Consider the following 27,823-nt stretch of genomic DNA (forward strand, 5'->3'; position numbering starts at 1 on the left):
AATAGCCACGCCGTCAAACGTAGCGAGCCTAAATGCTCGTGGAAGATCGGTCCCTGAGAGAGAAGGTCTTCCCTGGAGGGCAGTGGCCACGGTGCGTCTGCCAACAGCAACATTAGGTCGGCGTACCAAGACCGGCGGGGCCAATCCGGGGCGATTAGAATCGCGGGGACGCCCTCTGCCGCGATCCTCCGAAGAACCCGTGGCAGGAGGGGAAAAGGAGGAAAGACGTACAGAAGGGAGAATTCGCGCCACGGAAGGACGAGCGCGTCGGCGCCGTATGCCTTCGGGTCCCGTGCCCTGGCCAGGTATAGGGGGACCTTGTGGTTGAATTTGGAGGCCATGAGGTCCACGTCGGGGCGACCCCAGCGAAGACAAAGGGCTTCGAACACCTCTGGGTGCAGGGACCATTCTCCCGGGTCGATGGTGGACCGGCTGAGGAAATCCGCCGCCCAGTTGTCCACCCCCGGGATGTAAATCGCAGATAAGGCCGGCACGTGCGTCTCCGCCCAGAGGAGAATGAGGGTCACCTCTTGCATCGCTGCGAGTGCCTCCCTGATGGTTTATGTATGCCACAGCCGTGGCATTGTCCGATTGGATCCGAACAGGGTGGCCCCTCAGCAGATGGGTCCAGTGTCTGAGGGACAGAAGAATCGCCCTCAGTTCCAGAATATTGATTGGAAGTCTGGACTCCGATAGAGACCAAACGCCCTGGACGGACCGGGGAGGGAAAACCCCCCCCACCCCTGTAAGCTGGCATCTGTGGTAATCACCAGCCAGTTCAGTGGACGGAAGGACTTCCCCCTTAGAGGGATATGCAACCACCAGCCGAGGGAAGCCCGAGCCAGGGGAGGCAGAAGAAAGGTCCTGTCCAGACTCCTCGGTGATTTGTCCCAGGCCGACAGAATTGCCCTCTGAAAGGTGCGGGATCGGAATTGTGCGAACGGCACCGCTTCGAAACAGGCAACCATCTTTCCCAACAACCGCATGCTGGATCTGAGGGAAGGGCGGTGATGACGGAGGAGACTGCGAACCGACCCGCGAAGGGCCAGACGCTTGTCCGACGGAAGGCGGACCTCCGCCAACTCTGTATCCAGGAGCATCCCCAGGAAGATCAGCCGTCTGGAGAGGGTAAGGGAAGATTTGGGGTGGTTGATAATCCAACCGAACCGCGTCAGGGTCTCCAGAGTGAGTTCCACACTGCGGGATGTCTGAGAGAAGGAGGGTGCCTTGACCAGGATGTCGTCCAAGTATGGGAGAAGAAAAACACTTCTTGAACGTAGAAGGGCCAAGACAGGGGCCAGGACCTTGGTGAACACTCGAGGAGCCGTCGCCAGACCAAAGGGAAGGGCGACGAATTGGAAGTGATCGTCCCCCACCGCGAAGCGCAGGAAGCGGTGATGACATGGAGCAATCGGAACGTGGAGGTATGCATCCTGAATGTCGATTGAGGCCATGAAATCCCCTCTTTCCAGGGAGGCCACTGCGGACCTGAGAGACTCCATCCGGAATCTCTGCAGTCGGAGAAAACGTTTCAGGCGTTTTAGGTCCAAGATCGGACGCACTGAGCCTTCCTTCTTGGGAACCACAAAGAGGTTCGAGTAGAACCCCCTGAACCTTTCCGTCGGAGGCACGGGAGCGACGACACCCTTGTCCATTAGAGAGTGAATGGCCGCGAAGAAGGCGGCCACTCGTACGGGATCTCGCGGAGGACGGGATCGGAAGAAACGGTCTGGCGGAATGGACGCAAATTCGATTTTGTATCCGCAAGATACAATCTCGAGCGCCCATGCGTCTGAGATGTGGGCCCGCCATACGTTCCTGAATAGGAGAAGGCGGCCCCCCACCCGGGTGGGTGGGGGCGCACCTTCAGGCAGAGGGCTGCTGGCCTGTGGGAGCCCGTGCAGGCTGGGACTTGCGCCAGGTAGGTTGCGTCCGAAAAAACGGCTTCTTGCGTCTATCCTGGGCTGGGCCAGAGGAAGAAGAACTGGCCGCGGGTCTAGACCCGGTGGGCTTGCGAAAGGACCGAAAATGGGACGAACCAGCGCGACCACGGGGGGCGCCCATTGGCCTGGACTGGGGGAGGTGAGTACTCTTCCCACCCGTGGCCTCTGATATAAGTTCGTCCAGACGGGTTCCGAACAGGCGGGAACCCGTGAATGGTAGGCCGGCCAAAGAGCGTTTGGAAGCGGCGTCCGCCGCCCAAACCTTCAGCCAGAGTTCCCTCCTGACAGAAACTGCCAGGGCAGAGGAACGGGCAATGAGGGCACCCGCATCAAGGGAGGCCTCACAGACGAATTTTCCGGCCTGAACAATTAGTTGGGCTAAGGAACGGAGGTCCTGAACAGGGACGTCCGACCCTAACTCCCGTTCCAGTTGCAAACCCCATTCAGAGACCGCTTTGCCAACCCAGGCGGAGGCAAAGACCGGTCTAAGGGCCGAACCAGAGGCAGTAAATATGGCCTTGGAGAGGGATTCCGTACGACGGTCCTCAACAGACTGGAGGGAAGATCCGTCCTGTACAGGAATAGTAGTGCTTTTGGACAGGCGAGCCACGGGAGGATCAACCTTAGGCGGGGATGTCCACGTGGTCACAGAATCCGCTGGAAAGGGATAACAAATGTCCAGCTTTTTGGGTGTAATAAAGCGGACGTTAGGCCGAGTCCAAGCCTTGGATACCACAGAAGAAAAATCAGCGTGTATGGGAAAAACCTTGGAGGCCTGTTTGGGGCGGAGAAAGGACACGCCGGCCTGTTCAGAGCTGGGGGGGTCATCGTGTAGCTGAAAGGTATCACGGATGCTAGTGACAAGATGCCCCACCGCGGACGCCAATTTGGACGGAAGCTCTGAGTCCATGTCCACGTCCGAATCCGCCAGTTCTCCCTCAGAAAGCGTATCCCTTTGAGAGGATAGACTTGACTGAGCTCGCACGCATGGCGGAGAGAGCGAAGCATCTGGAGAAGATGTGCGCTCAACCCTTGAACGTTTCTGAGTATGCCGGGCCCTGGAAGATTCGCTGGGAGGCAGGGAACCAGTGGGGGCGGCAGAAACGGTAGTCCCAGCGGGTGCGACAGGGATTGTGGCAGCCTGCGGGAGAGGCGGTCTATCCACGAGACGGCCCACTACGTGTGTAAGGCTTTCCACCGCCTGAGACAGAGACCTAGCCCAGTCAGGGGGTTCAGAGGCACCGGGGGGCGCAGCGGGAAGCGGGCCCTGCACCGGGGCCTGACATGCAAGGCAATGCGGCTCAGATTGCCCCCGCGGAAAAAGTTCCTTACAGGCGGTACAGGCATGGTACCAGGGTTTGGGGGCACCTGTGGGATCTGACATGCTGAAGTGTGGTTGTACTCTAATATAGAGACCACAAAGGGTTATAGCAGCTATGACCAGGAGGGTTAGGAGAGGGTTAACTGTCCTACCAGTGCCTCAGAAGAACGTCAGGAGATGGCCCAGATCAGCAGCAGCAGAGAAGCAGTGAACAGCAGTGAGCAGCAGAGAGCAGCAGAGAGCGCCCACAGAAGCCGAGCGATGTACACAGGAGGTTAGAGTCCCCCACCGTGTCCCAGCTTCCTGTCAGGAGTGAGGAAGCGCGGGAAACCTCAGCAGAAAGCACGGGGAACAAGCTCCGCCCCCTCCAGCGCTTGAAATGTCTCCTGTGAAGGAGAACGTAGCTCCGCCCCCAAAATGACGCGCGCGTAAGCCCCGCCCCCTGCCGGGACCGCTAAGCCCCGCCCCCCGTTCTCGGCGGGAAGGGGGAGAGAGAGAAGAGAAAAATGGAGTCAGCCCCGAATGAGGGGGAGGGGGGGGAGAAAGATAGCAGCGTGGGGGGGAACGGCGTGGGGGTGCTGAGGATGCTGCTGTGCTGCATTGTCCTGCAGATGAGCGCTCAGAATGAGCGACCACGGGTGCCCCCCTTACCCAGAGGGGTAGATGCTGCAGATAGGGACGGGGTATGGGCTGGAATAGCCATCTCACCGTCCGACGTCTTCACCCTCAGTCCTTTCCAGCAGGGTCGCCCCTTCAGCCACTGGCACCGCAGTGGCAGGAAGCTGGAAGAGGGGCTTGGCGTGCGGGCGACCCCCTAGCTGGCGGGATGTAGGGGAGCCATTGCTGCCCAGATCCTCCTATTGCTTCTGTGGGGGAGGCAGCAGTGCAGATAAGTTGGCACTGGCGCAGCTCAACCCCGGGAGAGCAGAGAGGTCTAATGCGCCTCTGGTATCCCTAGGAAAAAATAAAATAACAAAATTAGAAGAAAAAGTAAAAATAACAAGGAGAAAACAGCCCTGCAGTAGCAGGGAGTGTCTTGCCTCCTTGGACACTAAGCTAAAACTGGGAGCCTCTATCTCCAGGCTGAGGGTATAGCTGATGGAGGAGGGGCTTAACAGTTTTACTTAGTGTCACGCCTCCTAGGGAGCTGAGCTATACCCAAGGTCTGTGTCCCCCAAGGAAAATGGGCGAGAAAATAAATAGCACTACGCACGGCCAAACAACTGGAGCGATCTGCACCAAATTTGCAAATAAGGCACCATCACATGACCTGCATTAGCCAATAAAAACACACAGGTCTTTCACCCATACCCCAACTGCCATACACACAGTCACATGACCCTTATCAGCCAACAGAAGCTCGCAGGTCCTCCAGTCTCGATACACACAGTTTTATACCAGGTTTCACATTACACAGCTGGGGCTCCGATCAGAAGCTGCCACTGCCACCAATGAGGAGGAGGGGAGGGGACCCTGTGGCCACTGCCACCAATGATTTTAGTACTTAGGAGGGGGGGGCGCACTATGTCACCTGAATTTTTAATACTGGGGGGGAGGGGGCGGGCACACTGCGACTGCGCCACCAATGATAATTAACCTTTATTACAGGAGGCTGGTACTGGCAGCAGATCAGTAGCAGTTAACCTCTCAGGTGCGGCACCTGAGGGGTTAACTGCCGCTGATGGCAGCTCTCTGTCAGAGGCAGGGTGCCTCCTGTATTAAAAGTTAAAGACCACCTTTCATGGGTCCGGACTTTAAGTTAACAGGCTACATAGAGCGGCTACTATCGAAGCAATGGGCAGAAAACATCAGCTTCTCTCCTGGGCGTGCCCTCTCCCTGGCTGTGACGTTCTGCGCTGCGACTGCACAGCGCTACAGCCAGGGAGAAGGAAAGCCCAGGGAGTGAAGCTGATGTCTTCTGCCCATTGCTCCAATAGAAGTAATTAGCATACGAAGCAGGAGACTGTAACGGGGGCACAGCGGGCGAACGGAATAATAATAAGTGCAGGGAGATCCCTGGGCTCCGCTCTATTTAGCCTGCTAACTTAACATGAAAGGTCCTCATACCATTGGTGGCGCAGTGTGCCCGCCCCTCTCTATTGGCAGCGCGGCACATAGGGAGAGACTTGTTTCCTTCTCCCCTGTGTTGCTGAGGGAACATGAGCGCTCTGACAGCGGCGCACTCATGTTCTGTGATACTAGACTGCGCAGCCCAGTATTGAAAAAATGGAAATCCCAGTATCGTATCAATACCGGGACAAAAGTATTGATTGGGTATCAAAATTTTGGTACCCGAACAACCCTACAGTGTATAATGTGATGAAAAAAAAATTAATCCAGCCAGCAAAGGAAGCAATATGGAGAATCACAATCCATTAGTAAGTGGCTTGTATTAACTATCTCTACATAATAAATGCTAATTACTGAAGAGACTGCTTATAGGTGGTTCAGTGTCATAGTTAGTTTTGCCCCATGGTGCTACTTTTACTGCCTTTACGGTACTTTCACACTAGCGTTTTTCTTTTCCGGCATAGAGTTCCGTCACAAAAGGTGCTCAATACCAGAACAGAACTGATCAGGCATATCCCCATGCATTCTGAATGGAGAGTAATCCGTTCAGGATGCATCAGGATGTCTTCAGTTCAGTCATTTTGAATGATCAGGCAAAAGATAAAACCGTAGCATGCTATGGATTTATCCCTGGCGGAAAGAATCTGAAGACTTGGCTTGCCGGCATTTTTCCCTATAGGAATGTATTAGTGCATTCAAAATACCGGATCTGTAAAAATGTGAAAAAAGATACAAGACGGATCTGTCTGTCCGCATGAAAGTGGAGAGACGGATCCGTTCTCGCAATCCATTTGTGAGATGGATCCGCATCCGGATGCGTCTCACAAATGCTTTCAGTCACATGCAGATTGGCGGATCCGGCGGGCCGTTCCGATGACGGAACTGCCCGCCGGATCACACTGCCCGCAAGTGTAAAAGTAGCCTTAGCTAGCAACATTTTGTAATCGGTCAGTGAACCGGGGGACATACTTCACCTTCGCAGTGATCTCTAGGGAACTGCAACACTAGAAATTGCTGTTACTAATCAGAGGTTTTTTCTTCGTAGGAGCAGGTCATCGGCACTGGTTAGTTAAGTCTAGGGCTGCAACGATTAATCGATGTAATCGATTATATTCGATAACTGGATTCGTTGTCGACGAATCCAGTTATCGAATAATCGCCGATTCGTTGCTATGCGGGCGGGCGGTCGCTGCATCTTTATTTTACCTTTTTACAATGACGCTCCTGTAACAGCCAGGCAGAGCGGACGGCGGCGTAACGTCACTCACTCACGTGACCCGCCTGCTCCGCCTCCTTCATTCATGAAGTGGGCGGAGCAGGTGCGTCACGTGAGTGAGTGACGTTACGCCGCCGTCCGCTCTGCCTGGCTGTTACAGGAGCGTCATTGTAAAAAGGTAAAATAAAGATGCAGACGTGATTAGTCCGACTTATAAGCATTGGGGCCGGGGCTGTTATGGGGAGGGGGGAGGATCTGTCTATGGCACTGCTATGGGGAGGGGGGTCTGTGTATAGCACTGCTATGGGGAGGGGGGGGGGGTCTGTGTATGGCACTGCTATGGGAAGGGGGATCTGTGCACTGTTATGCCCATAACAGTGCACAGATCCCCCTCTCCATAACTACGTCGCCCACAGATCCCCCTCTCCATAACTGCGTCGCCCACAGATCCCCCTCTCCATAACTGCGTCGCCCACAGATCCCCCTCTCCATAACTGCGTCGCCCACAGATCCCCCTCTCCATAACTGCGTCGCCCACAGATCCCCCTCTCCATAACTGCGTCGCCCACAGATCCCCCTCTCCATAACTGCGTCGCCCACAGATCCCCCTCTCCATAACTGCGTCGCCCACAGATCCCCCTCTCCATAACTGCGTCGCCCACAGATCCCCCTCTCCATAACTGCGTCGCCCACAGATCCCCCTCTCCATAACTGCGTCGCCCACAGATCCCCCTCTCCATAACTGCGTCGCCCACAGATCCCCCTCTCCATAACTGCGTCGCCCACAGATCCCCCTCTCCATAACTGCGTCGCCCACAGATCCCCCTCTCCATAACTGCGTCGCCCACAGATCCCCCTCTCCATAACTGCGTCGCCCACAGATCCCCCTCTCCATAACTGCGTCGCCCACAGATCCCCCTCTCCATAACTGCGTCGCCCACAGATCCCCCTCTCCATAACTGCGTCGCCCACAGATCCCCCTCTCCATAACTGCGTCGCCCACAGATCCCCCATAACTGCGTCGCCCACAGATCCCCCATAACTGCGTCGCCCACAGATCCCCCATAACTGCGTCGCCCACAGATCCCCCATAACTGCGTCGCCCACAGATCCCCCATAACTGCGTCGCCCACAGATCCCCCATAACTGCGTCGCCCACAGATCCCCCATAACAGCGTCGCCCACAGATCCCCCATAACAGCGTCGCCCACAGATCCCCCATAACAGCGTCGCCCACAGATCCCCCATAACAGCGTCGCCCACAGATCCCCCATAACAGCGTCGCCCACAGATCCCCCATAACAGCGTCGCCCACAGATCCCCCATAACAGCGTCGCCCACAGATCCCCCATAACAGCGTCGCCCACAGATCCCCCATAACAGCGTCGCCCACAGATCCCCCATAACAGCGTCGCCCACAGATCCCCCATAACAGCGTCGCCCACAGATCCCCCATAACAGCGTCGCCCACAGATCCCCCATAACAGCGTCGCCCACAGATCCCCCATAACAGCGTCGCCCACAGATCCCCCATAACAGCGTCGCCCACCAGATCCCCCATAACAGCGTCGCCCACAGATCCCCCATAACAGCGTCGCCCACAGATCCCCCATAACAGCGTCGCCCACAGATCCCCCATAACAGCGTCGCCCACAGATCCCCCATAACAGCGTCGCCCACAGATCCCCCATAACAGCGTCGCCCACAGATCCCCCATAACAGCGTCGCCCACAGATCCCCCATAACAGCGTCCGCCCACAGATCCCCCATAACAGCGTCGCCACAGATCCCCCATACAGCGTCGCCCACAGATCCCCCATAACAGCGTCGCCCACAGATCCCCCATAACAGCGTCGCCCACAGATCCCCCATAACAGCGTCGCCCACAGATCCCCCATAACAGCGTCGCCCACAGATCCCCCATAACAGCGTCGCCCACAGATCCCCCATAACAGCGTCGCCCACAGATCCCCCATAACAGCGTCGCCCACAGATCCCCCATAACAGCGTCGCCCACAGATCCCCCATAACAGCGTCGCCCACAGATCCCCCATAACAGCGTCGCCCACAGATCCCCCATAACAGCGTCGCCCACAGATCCCCCATAACAGCGTCGCCCACAGATCCCCCATAACAGCGTCGCCCACAGATCCCCCATAACAGCGTCGCCCACAGATCCCCCATAACAGCGTCGCCCACAGATCCCCCATAACAGCGTCGCCCACAGATCCCCCATAACAGCGTCGCCCACAGATCCCCCATAACAGCGTCGCCCACAGATCCCCCATAACAGCGTCGTCCACAGATCCCCCATAACAGCGTCGTCCACAGATCCCCCATAACAGCGTCGTCCACAGATCCCCCATAACAGCGTCGTCCACAGATCCCCCATAACAGCGTCGCCCACAGATCCCCCATAACAGCGTCGCCCACAGATCCCCCATAATAGCGTCGCCCACAGATCCCCCATAATAGCGTCGCCCACAGATCCCCCATAATAGCGTCGCCCACAGATCCCCCATAATAGCGTCGTCCACAGATCCCCCATAATAGTGTCACAATTTGTTTTAATATGGCCTTTGAACATATTTTTTCAAGTAAGATCATATAAACCTCTCTGTTTTGTAATTTTGTCGTTTTTGCCGATTAATCGTAGAAATTAATCGGCAACTAATCGATTATTCAAATAATTGTTAGCTGCAGCCCTAGTTAAGTCGCTGGTGTTGAGCAAGCTTGCCATTTGCAAGTTCAGCGTTCTGGTTAACGAAGAATTCCGTAATGGTTTCCGTTACCAAGGACCATAATGGACTTCTATGAGGGGATGCCCGACGGGAGCCTATAACAGAAGTATATGCTGGCCATAGACTTCTAATAAAACAGAAGGCCTCTTATAGGCTTCGCTCGGGCATGCCATCATAGAAGTCCATTATGGTCCTTGGTAACGGAAACCATTACGGAATTCTTCGTTAACCAGAACGCTGAACGTGCCAATAGCAAGTTCGCCCAACACCAGCCTTACTGTAGAAACGCTGTACACAGCAAACGAACCAAGTGTGAACATGGACTGAGGCACTATGTGCAGGAGACTATGGAGGCGATACAGTTAGTGCACTGCTGGTGCGGGGCCCATTACAGATACAGCCTGTGAGGGCAGTCAGCTACTCCGGGGGCCGGGAGACCACCGCCAGCATTACCTTGCTCTTCGCCGTCTCGTACTCGGCTACAGAGGAGCAGCTCGAGACGCATTCCGCCCACTCCAGGCTCCTATGGGCGCTCCGTTCAGTCAAGCTATGAAACGCCTCAAAGTACAGCCAGGCGGTGTCCTCCACCAGCTGCAGCTTCCCGCACGCTATGTGCCGCCACATCGCCCAGCTAAGACGCGGGAGGCAGCCCTCCGCTGAGCGGGTTCTCACATACGTTGCCATCTTCCGCAGGTAATGCATATTAAATTTCGCCGGCGGAGGGAACTGCAGCGCGCCTATTAAAAACGGGTCTGCTTTTGCCCAGATTTGAACTTTGTAGGCATCCATGGCCGTAAATAAACGCAAAACTTTCACACCTTTAACCTAGGCTGACGAGAGCACTGACGTTTCTCTGGCTTCGCAGGACGTACCGCACAGCCATGGAAACAAATCTATGTGGGCGGGGCCTCCTCCGAGAGGAGGAAGAACGGTAGCGGCTAAACGCCATGCAGGAAACTGACCTCCTGACGTCACCGGGTCACGTGACATTCTCTTGTCAGTTGTCACGTGACTCTGAATCGCTCGGCAGCTAGAAAAGAAGGGTCGGAAGCTGTAGAGCTCGGGCTGTTTGCGGAGCAGGTCACGGATGGCGACTCATCACTGATAGGGAGGGGGTAGTGCCAGTCAGTGCCAGTCAGTGCATGTGTGTGCTGAGGGGTGGGGGTGTTCTGTCAGAAAACGCGCAGTGTGATTCTGTATGTTGGGGGGGAGGAACACAGTGTGAATCTGTATGTGTAGGGGGGGGGGGCGCAGTGTGATTCTGTATGTTGGGGGAGCGCAGTGTGATTCTGTATGTTGGGGAAAAGCACAGTGTGATTCTGTATGTGTAGGGGGGAACGCAGTGTGAATCTGTATGTGTAGGGGGGAACGCAGTGTGAATCTGTATGTGTAGGGGGGGCGCAGTGTGATTCTGTATGTGTAGGGGGGGCGCAGTGTGATTCTGTATGTGTAGGGGGGGGGCACAGTGTGATTCTGTATGTTTAGGTGGGAACGCAGTGTGATTCTGTATGTGTAGGGGGGAACGCAGTGTGAATCTGTATGTGTAGGGGGGGGGCGCAGTGTGATTCTGTATGTTGGGGGAGCGCAGTGTGATTGTGTGGGGGGAGCGCAGTGTGATTCTGTATGTGTGTGGGAGGAGCGCAGTGTGATTATGTATGTTGGGGGGGCGCAGTGTGATTCTGTATGTGTAGGGGGGGGGGCGCAGTGTGATTCTGTATGTGTAGGGGGTGGGCGCAGTGGGATTCTGTATGTTGGGGGGGGGGGGCGCAGTGGGATTCTGTATGTGTAGGGGGGGGGCGCAGTGTGATTCTGTATGTTGGGGGGGGACACAGTGATTGTGTGTGTGTGTGTGGGGGGAGCACAGTGTGATTCTGTGTGTGTGGGATGGGCGCAGTGTGATTCTGTATGTGGTGGGGGGGGGGCGCAGTGTGATTCTGTATGTGGTGGGGGGGGCGCAGTGTGATTCTGTATGTGGTGGGGGGGGCGCAGTGTGATTCTGTATGTTGGTGGGGGGAGCGCAGTGTGATTCTGTATGTGTAGGGGGGAGCGCAGTGTGATTCTGTATGTGTAGGGGGGAGCGCAGTGTGATTCTGTATGTGTAGGGGGGAGCGCAGTGTGATTCTGTATGTGTAGGGGGGAGCGCAGTGTGATTCTGTATGTGTAGGGGGGTGCGCAGTGTGATTCTGTATGTGTAGGGGGGAGCGCAGTGTGATTCTGTATGTGTAGGGGGGCGCAGTGTGATTCTGTATGTGTAGGGTGGGGCGCAGTGTGATTCTGTATGTGTAGGGGGGGCGCAGTGTGATTCTGTATGTGTAGGGGGGGCGCAGTGTGATTCTGTATGTGTAGGGGGGGGCGCAGTGTGATTCTGTATGTGTAGGGGGGGGGCGCGCAGTGTGATTCTGTATGTGTAGGGGGGGGAGCGCAGTGTGATTCTGTATGTGTAGGGGGAGCGCAGTGTGATTCTGTATGTGTAGGGGGGGGCGCGCAGTGTGATTCTGTATGTGTAGGGGGGAGCGCAGTGTGATTCTGTATGTGTAGGGGGGGGCGCGCAGTGTGATTCTGTATGTGTAGGGGGGGGTGCGCAGTGTGATTCTGTATGTGTAGGGGGGTGCGCAGTGTGATTCTGTATGTGTAGGGGGGAGCGCAGTGTGATTCTGTATGTGTAGGGGGGAGCGCAGTGTGATTCTGTATGTGTAGGGGGGAGCGCAGTGTGATTCTGTATGTGTAGGGGGGAGCGCAGTGTGATTCTGTATGTGTAGCGGGGCGCAGTGTGATTCTGTATGTGTGTGGGGGGGGGGGGGGCGCAGTGTGATTTTGTTTGCGGGCTGCTATCTGGGGAGGCCACATTGTATGCGACAGGTTTTCATGTTCTCCGCACCCGATATTTATTCTTATATATTTTCTACTGTACAAGTCAAAGTGAAAGCTGCCGGTTTTACTGTTTTTAATAAAAACTTATTGTTGAACCCCAAAAAATGTATTCTATATATTTGTTAATTTAAAAAAAATATATAAATCTTTTTTTTAATATTAATTATATATTTTTTTTATTGCAGTTCTTCTGTATTCTCGGCGCTTGTAGCTGTGCATAGAGACGGGCGCAGACGTCTATAATGGTCAGTGTTGAGTGAAGCTTCAGATACTTCATTCAAAACTTGGGAGTAATACTGTGCAGAGATCCGTCTCTGTACAGTCTTAGAATGTATGGGCTCCGAGGAGCCGAAGTTAGTGTTTCATGAAGTTGCGCGAGACTCCATTGAATAACTCAGGTAATTAATTTTTAAAGTGGAAAAACACTTAAAAACTTTAAATAGAACTCTGCTTCGGTTCAGAGATACTAGACGGGACTGAAGCTGAGTTCGGTTTCAAGTTTTAAAGTGTTTTTCCACTTTAAAAATTAATTACCTGAGTTATTCAATGGAGTCTCGCGCAACTTCATGAATAACTAACTTCGGCTCCTCGGAGCCCATACATTCTGAGACTGTACAGAGACGGATCACTGTACAGTATTACTCCGAAGTTTTGAACAAAGTGACTTTGGATGAAGCATCCAACGCTCACTGCCCTCGACACCAACAATGGCCAGGCTATTTTCACACTTGCGGCAGTGTGATCCGGCAACCAATTCAGTCGTCGGAACTGCCCGCCGGATCCGCCGATCTGGATGTGACTAAAAGCATTTGTGAGACGCATCCAGATGCGGATCCGTCTCACAAATGCATTGCGAGAACGGATCCGTCTCTCCGCTTGTCATGCGGACAGACAGATCCGTCTTGTATCTTTTTTCACATTTTTACCAATCTGCGCATGCGCAGACCAAAAGGACGGATCCAGCACTAATACATTCCTAGGGGGGGGGAAATGCCAGATCCAGCATTCAGGCCTGTCTTCCGTTTTATTTTATTTTTTTCGCCAGAGATAAAACCGTAGCATGCTGCGGTTTTATCTTTTGCCTGATCAGTCAAAACGACTGAACTGAAGACATCCTGAACGGATTACTCTCCATTCAGAATGCATGGGGATATGCCTGATCAGTTCTTTTCCGGTATGGAGCCCCTGTGACGGAACTCTATGCCGGAAAAGAAAAACGCTAATGTAAAAGTACATTAACAGACGCACACATTACACAGCCCTGCTGATCTGTGAGGAGCAGCATTTACTGCTACAAGGGGACTCCCTGTACAATGCTTTAACCCTTTCCTGACCACCCAACGTAAATATACAGTACAGACCCAAAGTTTGGACACACCTTCTCATTGAAAGAGTTTTCTTTATTTTCATGACTATGAAAATTGTAGATTTACATTGAAGGCATCAAAACTATGAATTAACACATGTGGAATTATATACATAACAAAAAAGTGTTCTTCAAAGGTTCTTCAAAGTAGCCACCTTTTGCTTTGATTACTGCTTTGCACACTCTTGGCATTCTCTTGATGAGCTTCAAGAGGTAGTCACCTGAAATGGTCTTCCAACAGTCTTGAAGGAGTTCCCAGAGATGCTTAGCACTTGTTGGCCCTTTTGCCTTCACTCTGCGGTCCAGCTCACCCCAAACCATCTCGATTGGGTTCAGGTCCGGTGACTGTGGAGGCCAGGTCATCTGGCGCAGCACCCTATCACTCTCCTTCATGGTCAAATAGCCCTTACACAGCCTGGAGGTGTGTTTGGGGTCATTGTCCTGTTGAAAAATAAATGATGGTCCAACTAAACGCAAACCGGATGGAATAGCATGCCGCTGCAGGATGCTGTGGTAGCCATGCTGGTTCAGTATGCCTTCAATTTTGAATAAATCCCCAACAGTGTCACCAGCAAAGCACCCCCACACCATCACACCTCCTCCTCCATGCTTCACGGTGGGAACCAGGCATGTAGAGTCCATCCGTTCACCTTTTCTGTGTCGCACAAAGACACGGTGGTTGGAACCAAAGATCTCCAATTTGGACTCATCAGACCAAAGCACAGATTTCCACTGGTCTAATGTCCATTCCTTGTGTTCTTTAGCCCAAACAAGTCTCTTCTGCTTGTTGCCTGTCCTTAGCAGTGGTTTCCTAGCAGATATTCTACCATGAAGGCCTGATTCACACAGTCTCCTCTTAACAGTTGTTCTAGAGATGTGTCTGCTGCTAGAACTCTGTGTGGCATTGACCTGGTCTCTAATCTGAGCTGCTGTTAACCTGCGATTTCTGAGGCTGGTGACTCGGATGAACTTATCCTCCGCAGCAAAGGTGACTCTTGGTCTTCCTTTCCTGGGGCGGTCCGCATGTGAGCCAGTTTCTTTGTAGCGCTTGATGGTTTTTGTGACTGCACTTGGGGGCACTTTTAAAGTTTTCCCAATTTTTCAGACTGACTGACCTTCATTTCTTAAAGTAATGATGGCCACTCGTTTTTCTTTACTTAGCTGCTTTTTTCTTGCCATAATACAAATTCTAACAGTCTATTCAGTAGGACTATCAGCTGTGTATCCACCTGACTTCTCCACAACGCAACTGATGGTCCCAACCCCATTTATAAGGCAAGAAATCCCACTTATTAAACCTGACAGGGCACACCTGTAAAGTGAAAACCAGAATATGACATATTTTCAGTTGTTTCACACTTTTTTGTTATGTATATAATTCCACATGTGTTAATTCATAGTTTTGATGCCTTCAGTGTGAATCTACAATTTTCATAGTCATGAAAATAAAGGAAACTCTTTGAATGAGAAGGTGTGTCCAAACTTTTGGTCTGTACTGTACCTCGTGGGTGGGTATTTAAATATGGCAGCTGCTCGCGAGCACCATAGCTGCTGGGTGCTCTTTTAACCCCTTAAGGACCCATGACTTGGGTCTGGGGGAAGATCAGGGTGGAATCGCTGCACCATGGCTGCTCTTACCGGCAGCTGATGCAGCCCCTCAGAGTGAGCCCACATGGACCCCATCCCCTGACGATTATCAGCCCCAAATTCCTGAGTTTGTGGGCAACTCAGGAATTCTGATAGATTGTGCAGACTTCACTGAGCTAGATTTTTTTTAAATCTTCTTCTCTGAAGATTTTGTAAATCTAATGGTGGCCCAAACCAACTTATACGCCCAACAATTCATTGCTCAGAACCCTAGTTCGCCATACGCTAGACCCCTAGGTTGGACCCCAGTAGATGCAGCAGAGATGACGTAGTAAAGAAGCCAAATGTTAGACAATATTGGAGTTCTGACATTCTCTATCAGACTCCAATTTAGGCCCCATGCACACGGCCGTTGTTTGGGTCCGCATCCGAGCCGCCGTGGCTTCGTTCCGCGGCCCCGCTAAAAAAATATAACATGTCGTTTTCTTGTCCGCGCTTTGTGGACAAGAATAGGCATTTATATTGACGGCCGCCCGTTCCATTCGCCAAAGTGCAGAAGGCACAAGGGGGCCTTCAGTTTTTTGCGGACTGCAAAAAACGGAACCGTCGTGTGCATGTGGCCTAGCAGGCAGACCCTGAACTGGAAGCTGTTTGAATGGCAGCTAAAATCCATGTCTGCCAATTCAGGCGTACAAAAAACATATTTTGCACTTTGCCTGTAGAGGCCTGCTGTGCGCCAATACAGCAGGCTATGAGCACATATGGGGTGTTCGCAAAATGGGGAACATATAGTGGGGTGCATTTTCTCCTTCAACCCCTTTGTGAAAGTGAAAAATTGGGGTCTGCTAGTAATTTTTCATTTTTACAAATGTGTGCTTTGAAATCCTCTCTCTAGTATTTCTGCCTTCTGTGAGACACCTGTTTGCTAAAAAGTACCCTTTCCACCACTTAAAATGTTCGTACGGGGGTGTAGTTTCTGGAATGGGGTCACTTTTGGGGGTTTCCACTCTAGGGCCACCTCTGGGTGTCTTCATAGCTCCCAATTACCATTTCAGCTAAATCCTCTCTCCTAACCGCCATATGGTGCTCCTTCCACTCTGAAGCCTGCCGTGCGGCCATACATAATTTTTTTTAACACATATGGGGTGTTGGCATATTCGGGGGGAAATGGGGAACAAAGTGTGGGGTGCATTTTGTCTTGTTACCCCTTGTGATAGTGAAAAATTTGGGTGTAAAGCAACTTTTCCTGGAAAAAAAAAAATTTTTCACAGCCAATTCCATGATTTACCTTTGAGGACAACGTTATCTCTACACATCTTGAAATATTCCTTGAGGAGTGAAGTTTCCAGAATGGGGTCACTTTTTGGGGGTTTCCACTCTAGGGGTACCTCAGGGTGTCTTCATATGTGACATAGCTCACAAAAGCAAATCCTGCAAAATCTGTCCTCAAAAAGCCCTATGGCGCTACTTCCCTTTTGGACCCTGAAATGCATCCATACATCATTTTTTGAGCACATATTGGGTGTTGGCATATTCGGGGGGGAATGGGTAACAAAGTGTGGCGTGCATTTTGTCCTGTTACCCCTTGTGAAAGTGAAAAATGTGGGTGTAAAGCAACTTTTTCTGGAAAAAAAATTGTAATTTTTCATTTTCACAGCCAAGCGTTTCCTAATTCTGTGAAACGCCCGATGGGTCAAAGTGTTCACTACACACCTTGAAATAATCCTTGAGGGGTGTAGTTTCCAGAATGGGGTCACTTTTGGGGGTTTCCATTGTACGGCCACCTCAGGGTGTCTTCATATGCGACATAGCTCCCAACTACCATTCCAGCTAAATACGCTCTCTAAAAGCCATATGGTGCTCCTTCCACTCAGAAGCCTGCTGTGCGCCCATACTTCAGTTTTTGAGCACACATGGGGTGTTTCTGTAAACTCCAGATTCAGGGTAATAGATTTTGAGTTTTGTTTGGCTGTTAACCCTTAACGTGTTGAAGAAAAAAAAATGTAAATTTAAAATCTGTTAAAAAAAAGTTTAATTTTGAAATTTCATTCCTTTTTTCATTTAATTCTCGTGGGGCACCTAAAGGGTTAACAAAGTGTGTAAAATCTATTTTGAATAGCTTGAGGGGTGTAGTTTATAAAATTGGGTGATTTATGGGTGGTTTCTAATATGTAAGTCCCAGAAAGTGACTTTATAACTGAACTGGTCCTGAATAAATCGGCGTTTGGAAATGATCTTAAAAATTTTAAGATTTACTTCTAAGTCTTCTAACGTCCCCAAAAAGTAAAATGTAATTTTCAAAATGATTCAAACATAAAGTAGACATATGGGGAATGTAAAGTAATAACGATTTTCGAAGGTATTTAGAGAAATTGAAAATTGCAAATTTGCTAAGTTTTCCTTTTTGTTTTGGTAGTGTCATGATGTACAATAGTGGCCCATAACAGGTAGGAATTAGTGTTAGGGACCACTAATGAAGGCGACCTTGACGTGGTGAGTGGCTTATTACGCTTTGGCCAAAATGTACACCAATGCCTTATTCAACATCCAGCATAGAGGCAGGGCAGAGTGCTGGTTGCAGAGTGTGATTGCATTTGTGTTTTTTCGTTTGTATCTGTATTTCGCCATAGCAATGTGCACCTGCATACAGGGTTGTGCGGGCTGAACCCCCCACATTTTTTTCTTTGTAGTATATATTGGAGGCGTGGCGATCTCCATGCAGTCATGCACACCTGACCAGTTAGTCTGCCCTGGAGGCTGGTTTTAAAGTCAGTATAAGGCCTCATGCACACGACCGTTGTGTGCATCCGTGGCCGTTGTGCCGTTTTCCGTTTTTTTTCGCGGACCCATTGACTTTTAATGGATCCGTCTTCAAATGCTTTCAGTACACTTGCGTTTTTCCGTATCCGGCGTGTAATTCCGGCAAGTGGAGTACACGCCGGATCCGGACAACGCAAGTGTGAAAGAGCCCTAAGTAAGGACCAGGTCCGTACCGTGTATGGAGTTTAGTACCACCTATTAAATCATCCAAAGGATGAGATTATGTGTGCCAAAGAGTTATAACACAACCAATTGAAACAAAAGACACACGTGTACAATTATAACACAAATATTTTATTAAATAATAAATATAACAACAGACCATAGACAATGATAAAATGAGTAGCAGCAGTGCAGACAAGCGCTGAGATAAGCAGCTCAGCCGCCAGACTCTGGGTAAATGAATCCAAAAGAGGAATAGGGAAACAGTGTATGCTGCACTGAGCAGGCAATACAGGTCCTTCTAAAAAAATTAGCATATTGTGATAAAGTTCATTACTTTCTGTAATGTACTGATAAACATTAGACTTTCATATATTTTAGATTCATTACACACCAACTGAAGTAGTTCAAGCCTTTTATTGTTTTAATATTGATGATTTTGGCATACAGCTCATGAAAACCCCAAATTCCTATCTCAAAAAATTAGCATATCATGAAAAGGTTCTCTAAACGAGCTATTAACCTAATCATCTGAATCAACTAATTAACTCTAAACATCTGCAAAAGATTCCTGAGGCTTTTAAAAACTCCCAGCCTGGTTCATTACTCAAAACCGCAATCATGGGTAAGACTGCCGACCTGACTGCTGTCCAGAAGGCCATCATTGACACCCTCAAGCAAGAGGGTAAGACACAGAAAGAAATTTCTGAACGAATAGGCTGTTCCCAGAGTGCTGTATCAAGGCACCTCAGTGGGAAGTCTGTGGGAAGGAAAAAGTGTGGCAGAAAACGCTGCACAACGAGAAGAGGTGACCGGACCCTGAGGAAGATTGTGGAGAAGGACCGATTCCAGACCTTGGGGGACCTGCGGAAGCAGTGGACTGAGTCTGGAGAAGAAACATCCAGAGCCACCGAGTACAGGCGTGTGCAGGAAATGGTCTACAGGTGCCGCAATCCCCAGGTCAAGCCACTTTTGAACCAGAAACAGCGGCAGAAGCGCCTGACCTGGGCTACAGAGAAGCAGCACTGGACTGTTGCTCAGTGGTCCAAAGTACTTTTTTCGGATGAAAGCAAATTTTGCATGTCATTCGGAAATCAAGGTGCCAGAGTCTGGAGGAAGACTGGGGAGAGGGAAATGCCAAAATGCCTGAAGTCCAGTGTCAAGTACCCACAGTCAGTGATGGTCTGGGGTGCCATGTCAGCTGCTGGTGTTGATCCACTGTGTTTTATCAAGGGCAGGGTCAATGCAGCTAGCTATCAGGAGATTTTGGAGCACTTCATGCTTCCATCTGCTGAAAAGCTTTATGGAGATGAAGATGTCATTTTTCAGCACGACCTGGCACCTGCTCACAGTGCCAAAACCACTGGTAAATGGTTTACTGACCATGGTATTACTGTGCTCAATTGGCCTGCCAACTCTCCTGACCTGAACCCATAGAGAATCTGTGGGATATTGGGAAGAGAAAGTTGAGAGACGCAAGACCCAACACTCTGGATGAGCTTAAGGCCGCTATCGAAGCATCCTGGGCCTCCATAACACCTCAGCAGTGCCACAGGCTGATGGCCTCCATGTCACGCCGCATTGAAGCAGTCATTTCTGCAAAAGGATTCCCGACCAAGTATTGAGTGCACAACTGAACATAATTATTTGAAGGTTGACTTTTTTTGTATTAAAAACACTTTTCTTTTATTGGTCGGATGAAATATGCAAATTTTTTTAGATAGGAAATTTAGGTTTTCATGAGCTGTATGCCAAAATCATCAATATTAAAACAATAAAAGGCTTGAACTACTTCAGTTGGTGTGTAATGAATCTAAAATATATGAAAGTCTAATGTTTATCAGTACATTACAGAAAATAATGAACTTTATCACAATATGCTAATTTTTTTAGAAGGACCTGTATAAACCCTACCCCCAATACACGTACAAGCCTCCAACCCCCACAGATAAACATACAACAACTGCAAAATAGGAGCCAGAAAAAAGGGTGGAATAACAGCACCTATAGCTAGCCCATAAGCAGTATGGAGGGACAGTAATAGTAGTAATAAACGTTGAATAAGAAAAAAATATACTATAACATATTACCTAGAGTTGATAGGAGGCACAGATGGAACAAACCCAGGTCTGGCAGAGAGCGCACCCCGATGCACGTTTCGCTCCTCCGCTTTCTCAGGGAGCGTATACATTAGCACCTGCTACCACCCTACATATAGCCTGGATGATTGATAACCAGGTGTAATGCACCTGACAAATAACCAATGATACTGCAGCACAGAGAACTGCCATGAAACAAACCAATCATTGCTGACTGCGTCATCTAACAGAGACAGCGCAGTGTCAGCATCACCGGTCACATGACCAGCCATAGTAAGACCAGGAAGTGGAGAAAAAAAAAAAAAAAACTTTGTACGAATGTTCAAAATTGAGAACAAGCGCATGCGGATGTTACCCAGTCACGCAAGAAGTCCGCAGCCGAGGTCAGCCACACGTCACCGCCTCAAGTCGGATGCAGAGAAACTCGCGCAAGACCGGAACCATCGAGATCTAAATTTTATCGCGATCACATGATCGCATACCACGTCTTGTCGCACCATGGCAACTGGATGCAAATTTTATTGCGATCACATGATGGCATACCACTTCCTGTCGCACCATGGCAACTGGATGCAAATGCAAGAACCATCCCGCATGAACAGAACCCCTGGAACTTAGGTAAATAGCGATCACATGATCGCATCTTACTCACTGTGTTACCGGTAAGCCTGCGCTCACCCAGGCCAAAAAGCCTGTTTATCCGGATCAAATCCTGTGCTGCACTAAGTATTTCAAACATGGAGCAGGTTTAGACAGACATGGCATTTCAGAACAGATATATTTATTATTTAATAAAATATTTGTGTACATGTGTGTCTTTTGTTTCAATTGTTTGCGTGTATGGAGTTTAGCCAAATCAATGTGAGCTGTCTAAACACTAGCTCTGTTCCGAACCTGTCCACTAGGGGGCTAAGAGGTCCGTACCATGTATGGAGTTTAGACACAACCGAGGAAGAACTGTTGGCATCTACAAAGAAAGCGCGCAATAGTAATTAGTGATGTCCTTTTCATGAACGAATTGTTCTTTTCTGGAGGAGTCGATTCACCTGACTGAGCTGATCCATTTGAAACAGCTCAGTCAGATATGTCTGTGAAGGTTCTCATTTATCCAGGTCATGGTATATATCTGTAAAGAATAAATCAATGCAACTGGACGTACTGTAGATTTCTTGAAAACGTTTCACTCGTTCTTCCAACGAGCTTTCTCAATTCTGATAGTCAGATAGCTCAGCAATGGAGACGCTGGCAGCAGGGAGGAGTGTAATCTGATCCTAGAGTGGAGGCAGGCTTCTGCCAGCCCCTCCCCTCCCCGCCCACCCCGGCCTGCAACCAATCAGAGCTGAGGCAAGCAGCACTGAGTCACACAGGACAGGGAGTCTAAGGCTGGGTTCAGACCTGAGCGTTTTACAGCGCGGTCCTACGCGCTGTAAAACGCTCAACAGGCAAGAACCAATGATTCCCTATGGGAATGGTTCTCACCTGAGCGTTTTACAGCGCGTACGATCGCGCTGTAAAACGCCCGACGCCCCAAGAAGTACATGAGCTTCTTTGGGGCGTCTTGTCGCGCGTTCCCGTACATAGACTTCCGGGAACGCATGACAATGGGCGTTCGCTTGTCTCTGTATGCGCGATTGCAAACGCCGGTACAATTGCGCATACAGAGCGCTCCACGCTCAGGTCTGAACCCAGCATAAGAATCAAATGAGTCTACAAGTTAAAAGAATCTAAAGATCCGACTTAGTTAGAGACTCATTCGATTCTTTGAGTTACTAGAACATTTTACACTGAAGCTAATCCTTTTGTTGCAGCAGTGATAAGATTAAGGGACAGACGATTTATTAGAAAATCAAGCACAGATTGCACAGTATTATTTTCCTGTGTGATGTCTGTGTATTATTTTATTATCAGCCAGTGTTACTGTTATCAACTTAGCACATACAGTTTTCACAGTGCATTCACTTCACTTGGTTGTACTGCCAGACTGCTGTCACTGTGGGTGACAATGCATTGCACAACAATGCACACCAAGGCTCCTGAGTCCTCCTGTCCGCTTCCCTTCACTTCCTCACTCAGTCAGAGCTCAGCCCAAGTGCCAAGAGCCGACTCAGTGAGTCAGCAAGTGAATCGAAGCATCCACGCATGCCCACCACCTAAGCTCTTCGGTTCACTTGCGTCTCAGCTCAGCAGACTCAGCGAGTGAACCGAAGATTCGATTCATGAACCGATTCATGTGAAAGATCCGAACTTTCCATCTCTAATAGTAATCTCGTTCTGTTAGCGCCCTCCATTCCAGCAGGTGGCGCAGGTTTGTGCTGACCACATCTTTGTAGCTTGAAGCTCTAACTATTTGGACATGATAGAACATATTTTATAGGGTTGAGAAAAGCGGAGTTCCTCAACGCCAGTCTTTAGGGCACACCTGCCAGTCATGATTTGAGAGTATTCCACAGAATGAATACCTGTGGTAAGTCCTGATGTACTGACACTAATTATATCACCTGCTAAATACTAAGGAAATCCTGAAAACATGGCCGGCAACTGGACCCTGAGGACCATAGCTGAGAAATTCTGATCTAGGGCCTCTTCCCCACTCTCACAGTACATATACTGCCTGCTGATGGAGTGGCTCAGAAGTTCGGGTTTGGGTTAGGTGTTGTGTAGATTGTATTATTTTCCCTTATAACATGGTTATAAGGGAAAATAATAGCATTCTTAATACAGAATGCTTAGTAAAATAGGGCTGGAGGGGTTATATATTTTTTTAAAATAATTTAACTCACCTTAATCCACTTTTTCGCGCAGCCCGGCTTCTCTTCTGTCTTCATCTTTGAGGAATAGGACCTTTGATGACGTCACTGCGCTCATCACATGGTCCATCACATGATCTTTTACCATGGTGATGGATCATGTGACGGACCATGTGATGAGTGTAGTGACGTCATCACAGGTCATATTCCTCAAAGAAGAAGACAGAAGAGAAGCCGGGCTGCGCAAACAAGTGGATTAAGGTGAGTTAAATTTATTTTTAATTAACCCCTCCAGCCCTATTTTACTAAGCATTCTGTATTAAGAATGCTATTATTTTCCCCTATAACCATGTTATAAGGGAAAATAATGCAATCTACACAACACCTAACCCGAACCCGAACTTCTGTGCCACTCCATCAGCAGAGATCAGAAGATCAGAAAGTCTTTTGCGGTTGCTCACTCAGGCCACAAGCTAGTTGGGGTGATAGGGTTGGGAGCTTTAGAGAGCCTAGGAAGTCATGTATCTGGTCTGATGAGACTAGCGGTATTGCTGGATCTTTATCTAGGACGTATAGGAAAGAATAGTATTCCATAAATTTGTCTATTGGATAATACAGTCAGGTCCATAAATATTGGGACATCGACACAATTCTAACATTTTTGGCTCTTTACACCACCACAATAGATTTGAAATTAAATGAACAAGATGTGCTTTAACTGCAGACTCTCAGCTTTAATTTGAGGGTATTTACATCCAAAACAGGTGAACGGTGTAGGAATTACAACAGTTTGCATATGTGCCCCCCACTTGTTAAGGAACCAAAAGTAATGGGACATAATAATAATCATAAATCAAACTTTCACTTTTTAATACTTGGTTGCAAATCCTTTGCAGTCAATTATAGCCTGAAGTCTGGAACGCATAGACATCACCAGACGCTGGGTTTCATCCCTAGTGATGCTCTGCCAGGCCTCTACTGCAACTGTCTTCAGTTCCTGCTTGTTCTTGGGGCATTTTCCCTTCAGTTTTGTCTTCAGCAAGCGAAATGCATGCTCAATCGGATTCAGGTCAGGTGATTGACTTGGCCATTGCATTACATTCCACTTCTTTCCCTTAAAAAAAACTCTTTGGTTGCTTTTGCAGTATCCTTTGGGTCATTGTCCATCTGCAGTGTGAAGCGCCATCCAATGAGTTCTGAAGCATTTGGCTGAATATGAGCAGATAATATTGCCCGAAACACTTCAGAATTCATCCTGCTGCTTTTGTCAGCAGTCACATCATCAATAAATACAAGAGAACCAGTTCCATTTGCAGCCATACATGCCCATGACACTACCACCACCATGCTCCACTGATGAGGTGGTATGCTTAGGATCATGAGCAGTTCCTTTCCTTCTTCATACTCTTCTCTTCCCATCACTCTGGTACAAGTTGATCTTGGTCTTATTTGTCCATAGGTTGTTGTTCCAGAACTGTGAAGGCTTTTTTAGATGTTGTTTGGCAAACTCTAATCTGGCCTTCCTGTTTTTGAGGCTCACCGATGGTTTACATCTTGTGGTGAACCCTCTGTATTCACTCTGGTGAAGTCTTCTCTTGATTGTTGACTTTGAGACACATACACCTACCTCCTGGAGAGTGTTCTTGATCTGGCCAACTGTTGCGAAGGGTGTTTTCTTCACCAGGGAAAGAATTATTCGGTCATCCACCACAGTTGTTTTTCGTGGTCTTCCGGGTCTTTTGGTGTTGATGAGCTCACCGATGCGTTCCTTCTTTTTAAGAATGTTCCAAACAGTTGTTTTGGCCACACCTAATGTTTTTGATATCTCTCTGATGGGTTTATATTTTATTTTTTTAGCCTAATGATGGCTTGCTTCACTGATAGTGACACTTGAAATTAACTCTGAACCTTTTATCTGCTCATTGTAATTGGGTTTAATGAGGGAATAACACACACCTGGCCATGGAACTGCTGAGAAGCCAATTGTCCCGTTAGAAGGAGGCACAAATGCAAACTGTTGTAATTCCTACACCGTTCACCTGATTTGGATGTAAATACCCTCAAATTAAAGCTGACAGTCTGCAGTTAAAGCACATCTTTGTTTCAGTTCAAATCCATTGTGATGGTGTATAGAGCCCAAAATTTTTGAATTGTGTTGATATCCCAATATTTATGGACCTGACTGTATATTCTGGAGTTGGAGTTAGGGTCTGCTAAAACAAGGTATTTTGGTTCTAGCTGTTCTTTTCTTAAGACGTGAAGCTAATAATTTGCCTGCTTTGTTATCCTGAGAATAGAAACAAACCTTGGTTTGTTGCAGGGCACGTTCATATTTGTATAAAAAACTGTGTTTCAGTTGCAAATGAAGTGATCGGAAATGTTGAGATCGTTCTATAGTCAGGGTACACTTATTGAGAGATTCTATAGTTCTAATTTGGGACAGGATATGTTCCAATTGCTTTTCCCGTTCCCTTTTTGCTCTGGAACCCAACTGGATAAACATACCTCTTATGTAGGCCTTATGGGCGCACCCTAGGCAATGTGGGCTAGTGACCAAACCTGCATTTAATGAAAAGTATTCTTTCAGCCCTTCTTCTAGGGGTTTCCTATAAGTAGGGTTGGAGAGCAAACAGGGGTTACATTTCCAGATAGTTTATTTTGCTTAGAATGCATTAGAAATGGTTAGGGCTTTAGAAGCATGATCTGACCATTTAATGACATCTATCTTTGAGCTGATAGCAGCAGTTAGTAAAGACCTGCTAAGAAGAAAGAGATCTATGCAAGAATAGGAGTTGTGAGAGATAGAAAAATATGTGTAGTCCCTCTCTGTATCATGGTGCATTCAACAAATATCATAGATACTAGATCTTTTTGAAGAAGAATAGGGCCCAAAGATTGGGATGCCACTCTGGAACTGGAAGAGGATTCCAGTAGAGTGTTGTGGACAGTGTTAAAGTCTCCGCTTAGTAATAAGTGGCCTTGCTGGACAGCCCTGGTTTGAGCTAGAAGACAGTGTAGAAAATGAATTTGGTGAGCTGGTGTGTGGTCCTCATCTGAGTTCCTGCTCATCCATTTTCTAATGAAGATAAGTGTACTTAGGGCTCTTTCACACCTGCGTTCTTCTGTTCCGGCATAGAGTTCCGTCATCGGGGCTCTATGCCGGAAGAATCCTGATCAGGATTATCCTAATGCATTCTGAATGGAGTGAAATCCATTCAGGATGCATCAGGATGTCTTCAGTTCCGGAACGGAACGTTTTTTGGCCGGAGAAAATACTGCAGCATGCTGCGCTTTTTGCTCCGGCCAAAAAAACTGAAGACTTGCCGCAAGGCCGGATCCGGAATGAATGCCCATTGAAAGGCATTGATACGGATCCGGCCTTAAGCTAAACGTTGTTTCGGCGCATTACCGGATACAACGTTTAGCTTTTTTAGAGTGGTTACCATGGCTGCCGGGACGCCAAAGTCCCGGCAGCCATGGTAAAGTGTAGCGGGGAGCGGGGGAGCAGCATACTTACCATCCGTGCGGCTCCCGGGGCGCTCCAGAGTGACGTCAGGGCGCCCCAGGCGCATGGATGACATGATCGCATGGCACGTCATCCATGCGCATGGGGCGCTCTGACGCCACTCTGGAGCGCCCCGGGAGCCGCACGGATGGTAAGTATACCGCTCCCCCGCTCCCCACTACTACTATGGCAACCAGGACTTTAATAGCGTCCTGGGTGCCATAGTAACACTGAAAGCATTTTGAAGACGGATCCGTCTTCAAATGCTTTCAGTACACTTGCGTTTTTCCGGATCCGGCGTGTAATTCCGGCAAGTGGAGTACACGACGGATCCGGACAACGCAAGTGTGAAAGAGGCCTTATCTTGGTATTTTGTTGCTCCCATCTGCTTGTTGTTTACTAGGCCTCAGGGAGACGCTGGTTCGTTCAGCTGGGAAGGAACCAGTAGTCTCAGATCCTGTCACGAATCCTAGGGCTTTTCAGGGTTACTAGGGCCTAGGTTTACGGTGTATGAATATTCCCACCTTCAGGGTCTATTCATACTGACAGGAATCAGGGATAGGTTTAGGGTTTCCTTAGGTGGTCACCATTTCCCTTTCCCTAGCCTTGAGGCCTAGTTCCTGGTCCTTTTCCTTCTGTTGTCATTCTGGTGTTCCTCCCCTCCCCCTTCACTGTGACACAACTATGCTATGAATGGGCTTATACTCCAGGGAATCTTTAAAAGCTAATATCACTCCTCTGTTTCTTATGGTAATGTGATTGGATCACAATGGGGAATCTAGCGTGTTTGATACGATGGGCATCTTTACATACAATATCAGATTCTTGAACTGTTAGGACATCAGCCTGTAATCTAATCGCTTCAGACCATAAATATGCTCTCTTTTGTGGGCAACTGAGGCCCCTAACATTTTTTAGACACAACATTAACTGCCATAATCACACCAGAGGCTGCTGGCTCCCAAGAGAGCATGTTGGAACCAATAGAAGGGAGAGGTCCAGATTCATGGGAAGTCCATAATGCAAGAGGTAGAAAATAACCTAAAAGTAGAAAAAAAAAGAAATAAAAACTGCGAAAAGCTGCATTAAGTTGAACGGAAGTTTTAGGTATGGTTCCCACGAAGTAAAAATTGCCCTATATGCGGATGACATTATGTTATCCGTGGGTTCACATGGTTCACTACCCAAGATTTTCCAGATATTTGATGAATATAGTAAGTTTTCCGGCCTTAAAATAAACTGTGCTAAATCAGCATGTATCCCAAAGAATGTAATACCGGGCCAATTGGAGATTAAGAAAATACCTAGGCATTCAGATCACTCCCAACCCTAAGGATTATTTACATCTAAATGTGCTTCCTAAAATACAGGAAGT

The 27,823-nt window shown here is 49.0% G+C and overlaps 1 protein-coding gene across 1 annotated transcript in view; it reads right to left on the minus strand.

Moving 5' to 3' along the window:
• TBCCD1 (TBCC domain containing 1) overlaps positions 1 to 10,215 on the minus strand; it is a 105,031-nt gene extending 94,816 nt beyond the window's left edge. The window contains exon 1 of the mRNA XM_044293232.1: positions 9,745 to 10,215. Within this exon, the coding sequence (XP_044149167.1) occupies positions 9,745 to 10,080 (336 nt within the window). The 5' untranslated portion in view covers positions 10,081 to 10,215. The remainder of the gene's footprint in view (positions 1 to 9,744) is intronic.
• Between the last annotated feature and the right edge of the window lie 17,608 nt (positions 10,216 to 27,823).

Source organism: Bufo gargarizans, chromosome 5 (assembly GCF_014858855.1).
Source record: "Bufo gargarizans isolate SCDJY-AF-19 chromosome 5, ASM1485885v1, whole genome shotgun sequence".
NCBI classification, from domain to species: Eukaryota; Metazoa; Chordata; class Amphibia; order Anura; family Bufonidae; genus Bufo; species Bufo gargarizans.